Genomic DNA, 12,555 nt, shown 5'->3' on the forward strand with positions numbered 1-12,555 from the left:
GGGGTGGGAGCCAGGGGGACCCTGGTGGCTGAAGACCCCTGGGGCAGAGCTGCCAGCCCAGCACCCTCTGTGTATGAGAGGGAGGCTTCCCACGCGTATGCGCCACCACCAAGTCCAACACCTGGTGCCCCAAGTGGCCTGGACAGGCTGCACGGAAAGCTCCTGGCAGCATCCTTCTTAAGGGGGACCTGGGGGGAGCTGGCCATACAATGGCAGAGTCCCAGGCCAGAACTGCCTAAGCCACCTCCCTGACCTTCCTGGATGACCCAAGGTCGGACTCAGCACTTAGTGCTGTGGGAGGTTTGGATCTGAAGTCCTGCACTCTGTTGTGCACACTCCAGGGAGTTGGAGCAGGGCTGCTGCTCACACCCTGCCACGGAGCAGGTGCTGCAGACAGGCCGTGTGGGAAGGAGGAGCAGCCAGCCTTCCTCACACCAAAGGCTACCTCTGTCCCCAGCACACTGCAGCCTCTGCAGTGGACACCGGAACCCCTCAGAGCAGCTGTTCCAAACTTCTGAACATGGCCCTCTGCAGTTGGCTGAGACTTCGGGGCTCCTGGTATCTCTTTGGTCTGTATCCCCTCATCTCACCTGGCCTAGTGTCTGTGGGTGAGGAGAGGGGAGTTTTGTCTGTAGTGATTCTGCTGCTTCCTTGGGAACACATCGGCTTGTGGTGTCCTCTGTGGCTTGTGCAGGGCTCCCCCCATGCACGTCCCTGCAGCCCCCGCCCCCAGAAGGGGACCAGGACCAATATTTCTCCGCCATGCTGCTCTGGCCCACCCCTGTGCCTTCAAAAAACGTCTCAGCCCAGCTAGACTGCCTCCTCACTCGTCCCAGGGCTCTCCTCCGGGAGACTCAGCCCAAACGGCACTAAGCAATTGAAAAAAGATGTTATTGTTCTCCACAGGAGTGAGGAGGAAAGGCTATCAGAACCAGTCCTGACTGGACCAATCAGCTCTATTTTGAATTTTAATCGGGAGCTTAAAAACAATTCTAGTTCTACAGTGGACAGTCTGCAGAGCGTCACACATGACACTGTGACTCAATTAGATTGATAATCACCACCATGTGCGCGCCTTGCAGCTTGGTGAAAAGCATGAGTGCCACACCCCAGGCTGAGGCAGGCTGCTGCCACAGGCTCACCAGCCCCTGCAGGATCCCTCAGGAGAACAAACGAGAACCATCCTGCCCAAAGCCAGTCTGACCTCGGATGCGGAGCAGGGGACAAACCGCACCAGCGAATTCTCCCCAGAGCTCTTGGGAGCTGCTCACACCCACCACCACCACCACCACCATGGGGTGCCCCGCCCGGTACCCGCTGGGCACAAGTGTGGGAAAGCAGAGCGGTACCTTGATGTAGTACCGGATGAGGATCCTGCGGAGGTCGAACACCTGCAGCATGGTGGCTGCGTTGTTGTCGATGATGCTGTAGCCCTCCAGAATGTACTGCGTCCGCGTCACCTCCCAGGCCAGCCAGCGGAGGTGGAAGGCGGCGTTGCAGGAGAGCAGGTGGGGCAAGTGGCCGGGCTTGCAGCAGCAGCAGCCCCTGTCGTCCTCGTCACCCTCCATGATGGCTTCCACCTCCCGCTGCTGGCAGTAGGTTCCTGTCAAGCACAAGCAGCGAGAAGTCAGAGGAGAAGTCACACGGGGGACCTTCCTGCAGCACAGACCTCCCCTGGCCTTCACGAGGGGAGGATGCCAAGGGGGGCTGTGGAACCAGGATGCTCACACTTAGCTCGAAGCACAGCCCAGTGGGCACAGTTCTCAGCGCCATTGACCCTTGTGTCCTCCACAGCCACTCTGATTCCCAGCTGCTCCCCATCTTTTTGTACAGGGGGGGAGTTGTGCTCTCATGGAGGCTGTGGACACCAAGGCTGAATGAAGGACAGTGACTGCCTTGATCGATAGGCCATCCCTGAGCAGACAGGAAGCTAGGAAGGTGGCAGGTGGGGGAGTCTGGAGTCAGGTGTGTGCTCCAGTGTTGCCGGGAAAAAGGCCCCGGTAGAGAGCTGCTGCCAAGCCCCGAGGGCAGACCGTCCACCCACGCTGCAGACCAGGACAGGGAGGACGGGGTGCCTTCCAGTGGACCCCCTTCCAGGTACGGGATGAAGTGGCGGGTGTGAGCAGCCTTGGAAACCGCATGCTCCCTCCCCTTCAACACTGTCATCAGGCCTGAGAGGAGGCAGTCGGAGCAAGCCGAGCCCCTCGGGGTGCTGCATGGCTCGAATGCAGAATGGGGATCTAGACTGATCTCAGTGGCTGGGTGGCAGACAGACACAATGCACCCAAGGTCTACAGGAATAAAAGGAGCAGCCCAGCCACACAGTTTATGAATATGTAGTTCCACATTTAGCAAAAACTTGGATAATTTCACAGACTGTGGGGACCTAAAGTTAGATGCTGAAGAACTGCGTGGAATCTGGACAAAGGCTCCGGTCAGAAGACACCTGGCATCCTTCCCTCAAACTCTACACACGAGGGTTGCTGACAAAATCAAATACAGCCAGCTGATCTGACTTGCACTTTCTAAATCTTTTCTCCATTAAAAAGTGATTAGTGCTGATCTGAACTAAATTAATTTCACATTGAGACAGCCAACATATTTTGGAAAACTGAAGGTTGTATTTCTGAATAATGAACGAGAAGACCCTGGGACTTTTTGCTTGCAGAGAAGACTCTTGGTCTAATAATGATTGGTTCCAGGATGATCTGCAGAACTTCCCAAGGAATTATGTGCAGACGTGATGCAAGGTTCCAGAGGGTATCACATGACTCATAGTTTGAAGTCTCATGGTAGTTATTACACAGAGTTTACCCTAAGAGAGACCATTAGCAACTGGGAGGTCAATCAGGAAATGGACTGCCCTGCATGTTGAGAAGACAGAAAGATCTGGCAAGACCAGGAAGAGGTACCAACCAAGCCAACAGTAGTCACAGAGAAGAGGAACAGGAGAGGCTGGCAGGCAAAGCCTTCATTGCTGGTGAGCTGTACACACTTTGTAAGACAGTGGAGTCCCAGGCAAGGGGGGAAGGATGAAAGGAGAAATTAAAGACATGGGCGAAATTGAAATTCCAAAGGATTGCTACTCCAGGTAGCTTAGGAAGAAGAAATGGCAGCTGCAGAGATGAAAATACCTGAATAAAACAGTCATTCCAAGTGTAGTTAACAAGGAGAGAAAATACAGGAGGTAGAGAGAGTAGCAGGAAAGAACGTGGATGTGAGAGTCTCTGGGCAATTTCATTTTGAGAGAGACCTGCTTCGCTGCAGGCCTGCGTCAAAAAATTACCTGTTGGGAGCCACTAGTTAAAGATGTTTAACTCATCTAAGATTTTCTCTGGAGATACCATTTGAATGCCAACCCAGAAAAACATGATTTTATGGGAAGCAGTAGTGACCAAACAGGGCTTGGGAGAGGCAACACGCCCCCACAACTGGACATTGATCAAGATGTGCGCCTGGTATAAGCTAGTTTCCTCATGAATAAAATGATCTGTTGTGAGGCTGAAATCTAACAGCACATTCAAAGTAATGAGTAACCCCCAAAGGTGGTAGTTAGTACTGCTATTTTCCCTAGATCGTGAACTCCAACACCAACCCAGCACTGACACTTGATTGAAGCATGAAAACTTTTACTACACCCACTCCTACCATCTCTTTCTCTGTGATTCCATGTCACACTGTCAGGTACTTAGGACATGCTAATATGATGGCATGGATGATAGAATGGTTGGTGGAATAGATGAAGGAATAGATAATGGAATGTATGGGGGAATGGTTGGTGGAATGGTTGGTGGAATGGAATGGAATATATGAGGGAATAGCTGGTGGAATGGCTGGTGGAATGGATGATGGAATGGCTGGTGGAATGGATGGTGGAATGGATGGTGGAATGGATGGTGGAATGGATGATGAAATGGATGGTGGAATGGATGATGAAATGGAATGGAACGTATGGGGGAATAGCTGGTGGAATGGCTGGTAGAATGGCTGGTGGAATGGATGGTAGAATGGTTAGTGGAATGGCTGGTGGAATGGAAAGTGGATTGGACCAATGGAAGAATTCTGCTTTAACTCGCTGTATGCACAGGCAGAGTATACTCTATTGAGAAAATCCATGGCATGCAACATACTGTATTACATTGCATATGAAGGCAGATAAAGAAAGGCTACATCAGACTAGTGAGATGATCATAGAGGTACTGAGCCAAGTTCCTTTCCTCATTGATCAAAAAGGCCAATGACTTGAGAACAAGTTGTTGGGGGCAATGCCGGGTTTCTGTTCTCATGACTAAAAGGCTCAGGGGTCATTCCAGTTAAACTGGGCTAACTGGGCTGCACGAAATAACCACACAAGAGACACAAATACCTTTTTCTTTGGGGTCGCTGTGACAGCTCCTCTGACCTTAAGGGTCCACAGAAAGAGAGAGAGAGAGAGAGCATGCGCTGACCCTTTTTATTGAGGAGAAGCTATTAAAATGAGGCAAGGGGTCAGGTTTCAGGGGGCTGAGTATCTTCATGATGTCCACTGTCAGCAGGTTGACTGACACCTGGGTAGGCCACACCCAAGGGCACAGTAAGAGGAGGGGACACACACAAGGCACTTCCATGAAGATTCTATCCTAAACAGGGCAAGGGGTTATATTACAAAGGAACAGGTGAGCATAGCTTCACCCATGGGGCTGTAGCAAGACACACCCATTTCTGTGACTGAGCGCCACAGCACCCAGCTGGGGAGTGTAACTCAGTCACCTGTAAGGTTGGCCTCCCACAGGGCAAGGGAAAAGAATTATTTGGAAAGCCAGCAATCCAAGAAGATGGAAGATTCCTGTGGGATGCAGGCATGCGTGGGGGCTTTGTAAGGAAGGAAAGAGGGAAGAATTGATGACAGGAGATTTCTAGGTGCTGTTCCAGTGGCCTGCAGCAGGAATTTGTCTCACTTGCTCTAATTTTGGTGTCTTTGGCCTTGAAGGGGAAGGGAGAGACTAGGCAAGTCTCGTCGAGTCAAGCCTGCTATGTAGCTCTGGACAAAACGTTCCTCAAAAGATCAGCACATTTACACGCAGAGCTGAGCAGAAATCTGACCCAAAGGTTGAGGCAACAAAGAAGACAGACAAAATCTGAAGACGATGCCAAGACATGTCATCCTGATCCAGGCACCCATCGGACATCTGCAGACCCACGGGAAGAGTCAGCGTTTTCAGCAAAATCCACCTTCCAGTCCCTGAAATAACCCAGGAAGCAGTTATCACCAAAACCCCCACACCAGAAGCTGTGTCTACAGCACAGCTAGTGAGAGAATAATAATGGATCACCCAGCTGTGTGGACACCCAAATTAGTGACTTTTACATTTAACTAAAAGCCAGTGAAGACAGAGGGTTTATTAGGTTTTCCCTCAGTTATGACAGCACGTTAGAGATGGACACCAACAACTTTCAAATAATAAAGCACCTTCTGGGCTGTTGGACACAGTCTGTGAGGTAGTTCATACCTGGAAGGGGAAAGCAAGCAGGCTGTACCCCTAGAATGAGATAGTGATGGTTTTATTCAGGTCTGAGGACGGCACTTCTCTCCCCAAGACGTCAGAGATTTGGGTCTTAGCTGAAAGCATTCTTTCCAAAACATTTCACAGGTCTCCTGGTTCATCTGCCGTATACGACTTGTCTTCCCTCTGCACAGGTGTGTAAAACACACAGCTGGACTGTGAGCAGGGAGCCATTCACACTGCAGGCTCCAGGAATCTTCCCGCTGACCTGCCAGGCTCCCGTGTGGGGGCCATCTCACAGGGGCACATGGTGAATCTGGCTTGTGCAAGTTAATAATGTAATTTAGGAAGAAAGTATCCTTCCAAGGAGGAAGCAAGGCTGTTTTCAGAAACAGGAGAAACAAGGAAGGGGCCTACGGGAGGGTTTGCACTTGAAGGGATCGGCTAGCCTGGCTGAGCTCCAGAGCTCAGGACTTGTGAGTTCTTGCCAGTTTTCTGGCTCTGCACTCTTCCAGCCCACTCTGGCACTGACCATGTTGGGCTGGAAGCCAGGGACAGGCCACCTTAGCAGACCAGGAGGGCTGGAGGTGTGTGGGTGAATGCAGATGTGCAGCCAAGCACATGAGCAAGAAAAGATGGAACCTGTGGACGTCCAACCCCTTTGACACGAGTCAGCACAGCGGCCTGCTGGGCAGTGGAGGGGCAGTCTGCCATGAAGGACCATGCAGGTGTGACAGAGATGTCATAGCTGCCAACAGGGGACACACAGTTCAGGGTGGTCTCTGTGACTTGCTCTGAGGAGCAAAGGGTTGTACAAGATCACACTGGGAAAGAGAAAGCTAGAACTCTGGTTTTGTGGTTGAGATGCAAAGCAAGGCTCACATTCTCAGCGAGGCTCACCAGGCTCAGAGACAGCCTTCCTTGGAAGGAAGGTTGAAGGTCAAGCCACTCCTGCACTGTGAGGACCTTCAACAGCACTGGGGGTGACACTGAGCTGGCGGGGCTGCCTTCCATGTTTCCCTCTGCACCTCGAATGTGACCGTGTTCTCGTGGTCTAAGTCAGTGTGGCAGAGAAGCCAGGTAGTCATGATTTTTTGATTAGTTTTGGGAGACTCTCAAGTCCTTTAGCTCTGACGAGAATGCCTAATTAAAGCCTGGAAACTCAGAGTGTGAGCGGATGTGCCCAGCAGGCCCCAGATGCCTGGCCACACGGGAGACCGGTGCTTGCTGAGCAGCCAGCATGGGCAGCTGCCCCTCTGTGACGGATGCTCCTGTGGCCACCTGGCCTCTTCCTGCTCTGCATTCCTGTCTCCAGGCTGCTGGGTCACACCTGCCAGTGTCAGGCTGGGAGGGCCTTATTTATACCCATCTGATTCCAAAAAGGAACCAAGTCCATCTAAGATGGCATCCACATGTGAAAGCAAGTGATAATTTACATAAAAATAGGGGCAAGAAAGACAGGAGGAGAGACAGCAGCACCAGGGTCCTGCCGCCTTCTCCACACCCTGTGCAGCTATTGGTGGCAGCAGGGTTCACAGCAGGCTTCCCAGAGCCAGTGCATAGAGTAGACCAAATGGCTCCTTATGTCCTTAGGACAAAACAACCAACTGCTTGGAAACATCGTAGCTATTTCTGGCAAAGACACCAGAGAGAGGCTGTCCTCAGGATCCTCATAAAGAGAGCACATGCAATATGGTGACAACGTCCTCAATAACATTGCACAAGCTGTTTTAGCATTTCAGTGTGGGGTAATGGAACCAGTCAAAGCAAAAGCCAAAGCTCCCTTGGGGTGGCCAAGTTGGGCCAGTCTTGGCTGTGTGCTTCTCCAGAGAAGCTTCTGGAAACCGGAAGGCTGGGAGAGCTTCGAGGTGTGCAAATCCCCCTCCAGCTTCACGTGCTGATGAGTATGGAGGGGTGATGGCTGTGGGGCCAGACTCTGGGCGTGACTGGGTCATGAAGGTGGAGCCCTCATGGTGGGAGTAGCGCCCTGTAGGAAGAAGCACCAGAGAGCTTGCTTCTGCCACTCTCACCTCCCAAGTGGGGTTATAGCACCAAGATACTCTCCACAAACCCAGAAGCCATCAAGGTGGCCGATCTTGAACTTGCTAGACTCTGGGACTGTGAGGAGATATTTGTTGCTTAGGCCATATGGTCTGTGGTACACTTGTTACAGCATCTCTCGCTGACCAAGGTCCCTACCTAGCTTGGACAGTTATGGTGTGGTGGGTGGCAGGGACTGCTGATGTCTCTCCCTGATATGCCCGGGCATGTGGCTACTTTGTGTAGTGGTTAAGCCACACTTGACGGGCCAAGCTGGAAGTAGGGCTGATGTTCTCTTGGGAAAGATGGGAAGTCAAAAGACCAATGCAGCCCACCATCTCAGACCACCCTGTGGCAGGTGTTGCCTGGCTCAGAAGCCTTGGCCAGAGGACAGGATCCCTGAAGAGGGTGTGAGGGGTCAAGGCAGAAAGCGCAGGAGACATCTGAGCCTAATGTCTGTAGGTGACAGGCAGGTGGTGGGATGTTCATGTACCAAGGAAATGTAGAGGAAAAGGTACCCAAGAAAGGCTCCCTTGCAGGCTGCAAGGTTAAAGAGGACTTGGGAACACAGTGGTGATGGGGGAATCAGTCGCTATCGTCCGTCCCACTTCAGGTGAAAGGGAGGGGACTGGAACTTAGGGGCAGACTTTACCAAGAGGAGGTGAAGGGAGATGATGGAGTGCTAGGGACTTCAAAGGGCACATTGACCTTGGTGCCCTGCAGTAGAAAGGCTACTGAGAATCTACAGGGATCCGCCACCTGCAGCTAGAACCTCATCTTAAGCCAGATGCACAGCACACTTTGACGAGGAGCCTCTTGGCTCCCTGAGCTTCCTCCCTCTCTGATATGGGTGCTCCAAACAACCTCAGTTGTCCAGAGAATCTAACTGAAATCCACAGAGAACCCCAAACTCCATCCACCGGTGACATTTAGTGTCATCTACTACTGTTCCAAAATGTCTTGCAAAGACGTTCATTTGAACTGAGTTTTAAAGTGGTCACTGCCTTCCTCAGCCCAGCAGCAGGTGTCTTACATACCACGCAGCATGGTGACCAGAAGGGGAGTCACAGGACAGAGGAAGCACAAGCAGGCCTCCTGACTGCACGGTGGACACAGCCACAGCTATGGTGCAGCCAGTACTTCTAAAAACGCGGGCAGGATTCACAGGCACATACGTTGGGGTGTGTGAGATAGATTATTACATAAATGCGTTTCCTTCTGAGACCACGAATTGCCCAAGGCTACCGCAGGGTCATGCTGAGCTCTGAGCAGCTCATCCCCGCAGCCAGGACTCACGCTTCATGCTGGAAGTGCAGATGTGTGAGGCGGGGCTCAGGCCCAGCCTTCTGGTGGCCCCTTGTCAGCTGCATCCCAGCACCACGGCAGAAGGCTCATGGGAGAGGGGGGACATAACACCCCTAAGGTAGAGCCCTAAGCCTCTGTGCCTTTTGGGATCAGAGACATCAAGCGCTGTTTGGGAACAAATGAAATGATGTCATGAAAGACTTTAAAAAGTTTTGAATGGTTGTCACTTTCAAGGTCACAGTGAGACTTCTGCATCTTCCATGTCATAGGGAGACTTTCCTTCCCTGGGACAGAATCCTTGAATCTAAAGAGTGCTCAGGTCCTCTATCCTCAGCTCCCTGGGTCAAGGGAGCTCCCTGCCTGTGTTAGATGGCAGATTTCATTCCTTGGAAGAAATCATTGCAGCAAGGATTTTATATCTATGTGACAGACCCACAGCCAACTTCGTACTGAATGGGGAAAAGATGAAAGTGTTTCCTCCAAGGTCTGGAAGAAGATCAAGGTCTCCTCTCTCACCACTCTTATTCAGTATAGGACTGGAAGTTTTTAGCTGCAGCAGTTAGGCAAGAGAGAGAAAGAAACAGCATGCAGAGAGGAAGGAAGTCACTACATCACAATCTGCAGAAGATGCAATTCTCTATACAGAAAAACTGAAGACTCCACCAAAATGGGTAAATTCAGGAAGGTTGCAAGATACAAAATCAACATACAAAAATCAATGTAATTTTTATGCACCAATAACAAACTTGTTGAGAATGAAACCATGAAATCAATCTCATTCACAATAACTACAAAAATAATAATAAAAAAATACCTAGGAAAAAAAGTTTAACCAAGGAAATGAAAGACCTCTATATTGAAAATCACAAAACACTAATGAAAAATTGAGAAAGACAAAAAAAAGGAAAATCCCATTTTCATGGATTGAAAAAAAATTAGCATTGTTGAAATATCCATACTATCTGAAGTGGTTTACCAATTCAGTGTAACCCGCACAAAATACCAAAGACATCCTTCACTGAAATACAACAATCCTAAACTTCAAATAGAAGCACAACAGATTCCAAATAGCCAAAGCACTCTTGAATAAAAAGAGCTGAGCTGGAGGTGGTGTGATAGTGCTGACTTCAAGATACCAGAGACCATAACAACCAAGCAGCATGGTATTGACACAGAAACAGACAGACAGACCAGTGCAACAGAATAGAGATTCAAGAAATGAACCCACACATTCCAACAAAAGCTCCAAAGCACACCCTGGATAAGGACAGCCTTACCGATGACTGGTGCTGAGAAAACTGATATCCCCATGCAGAAGACAGAAACCTGGCAGCTCGCTCCCACATACACAAAACCAACTTAAGATGGAGCAAAGACCCAGCTGCAAGACCTGAAACTAGATAACCACTAGGAAAAACACAGGAGATACTGGTACAGGCAATGATTTTCTGGAGAGATCCAATGGTACAGGAAATAAATGCAAAAGGAGACCAATGTGATCACAGTGAACTAAAAAGCTTCTGCACAGCAAAGGAAACAATCAACAGAGCGGGGAGGAAACCTACAGAGCAGGAGAAAATATCCGTCAGCTATTCATCTGAACAAGGATCGATGGCTAGAATACATAAGGAACTCGAAGGCCTTAACAGCAGCACTATCACCAACAGCAAGCGGCCAATTAAAGAAGAGGCAAAAGATCAGAACAGGCATTTCTCAAAAGAAGAAATGCAAATAGCCATAAATATATGAAAAAATGCTCAGTGTCATTAGCCACCATGAAAATGCAAATCAAAACTGCATTGAGATGCTATCACACTTGTTATAACAGCTATCTGTCAAAAAAAAAAAAAAAAAAAACACATGCTGATAAAGATGCAGAGAAATAGCACCTTATGCTCTGCTGGGGGCAATGTAAATTAGCACCGTCACTATGGAGGCTCCTCAAAAACTAAAAATAGAATTACACTGTGATCCGGCTATCCCACTCCTGGGCATGTATCCAAAGGAACAAAAAGTCAGCTCACAGAGGAATTCCTGCACATCGCGGTTACCACAGCACTACCCGCAGTAGACAAACTATGGACTCAGCCTAGGTGCCCATCAACAGATGAACAGGCAAAGAAAATGGGGTGTATATTTCCAGTGGAATACTACTCAGCTACAAAAATGAAATCCTGTCATGTGCAACAAAACAAATGGACGGGAGGATATGGTGCCAAATGAAAGAAGCCAGACACAAAGAGATGCTCTCCCTCATACGTGGGAGCTGGAAGTCGGTGACCTGATGTAGGACAGTGATTTCCAGAGGATGGGTGGGAGGGGAGACTGGACTGATCCGTGCTGGCTATGCGCATGTGTGGAAATATCATGCCAGACCCTGTGACCATACACAATAAATGCATATTAATAAAAAATAGAATAAAATATTAAAAAGAATTTTATATTTCAAAGACTCTCAATCTACCTTAAGATTTTTTCAGTAGGAATTAAATTCTATATATATATATATATCAATGTCTTTCAGAATTTATTTTTTCTACCTATTTTATTATAAAATGATGTATTTAAAACTTTTTACTCCATGTTTTTAAGAATTGGAATTCCTGTCAGTGAGGTTCCAGGACAGGCAAACATGGTTTTATTTAGTCACTGAAGTCCACCAAGCCGCAATCCTCCTGTGACCTCACCAACATTCCACCATGATGCTCAAAAGCTGAGCTTCCCCTGCACAAGCAGGCTAACTTTCCAGAGCCTGCAGTCTCTCGAAGCCACCAGGGCAGGGGACAGGAAGCTGAGCTCCTCCCTGCCTTGGACAGTCATCTCTCCAGTGCTGGCCACGCCGTTGCCATCATCATGGCCAGCTTGCAGCTGCCGGGTGCTCCTGTTCCTAATTGCTCAGCACCTACTCGATAATCATGCTCCTGAAATTAATCCAGTCTTAACGGGGAAATTGGTCCCGACAGTGCAGTGCCATGGTCAAGGTCGTGGAACAAGGACAGGACAGGCTTGTCCTGCATTGCTTCTGTGAGCGGTGTCTTGCCGAGATCCAGTTCCCGTCTTTCTGCAACAGTGGAGCCTTAAATATGACCTTGAGAACCCAGGGGAAGTGTGTGGTCTGGAGTGCAGTATAGGAGCAAGACGGAGCCTGTTAGAATAATTCATAACTTGTTTGCTCTGGTGAGCAGAGCGGAGATTTTTTTATTATGATTTCATACCCCATGGAGCCTCATTTTGCTTTAAGATCTGCCCATAGGTATAACATTTTCCCTATGACCCATTCCACAAACTAGATTTTAAACCTGCTGTAATACCTTTAAATCACACAGCACTGTTTTTCTCCAAGAATTTTTATTTCACAACAGCATCTATTTATGTGACATTTGTCAACGTCAAATAAACAGTGATGTCTTGGCATCTCATTTAATGCACAGGGCAACCTGGCTATGCAGATGCAATTTCCCCTTCTATGAATGAGAACACTGGCTCTCAAAGGAGACTTTCCTATGGATGGAATTCAAATTCTTAGAATTTAAGATGAGTACTTTTCTTTTATTACACGCTGTCTAATGAGACTTGATGAATCACAAGTAAAATGTTCCTACTTTTTTTTAACCAGTTCATAGGAAAAATGAAATCAACCAAGTCATCTGTCCTCACTGGGCAGCTTAGAAGCACAGCATGGCATGTTGGCGTGCACAGCACTGTCACCCTGTCTGGGACTAGTGTG

General features: G+C 49.0%; 1 protein-coding gene across 1 annotated transcript in view; it reads right to left on the reverse strand.

The window, feature by feature from the left end:
- The window catches only part of Pcnx2 (pecanex 2), a 169,575-nt gene that overhangs the window by 24,513 nt on the left and 132,507 nt on the right, over window positions 1-12,555 (reverse strand). The window contains exon 26 of the mRNA XM_027948057.2: window positions 1,350-1,603. Within this exon, the coding sequence (XP_027803858.2) occupies window positions 1,350-1,603 (254 nt within the window). The remainder of the gene's footprint in view (window positions 1-1,349; window positions 1,604-12,555) is intronic.

This window comes from Marmota flaviventris, chromosome 12, assembly GCF_047511675.1.
Source record: "Marmota flaviventris isolate mMarFla1 chromosome 12, mMarFla1.hap1, whole genome shotgun sequence".
Classification (NCBI taxonomy): Eukaryota; Metazoa; Chordata; class Mammalia; order Rodentia; family Sciuridae; genus Marmota; species Marmota flaviventris.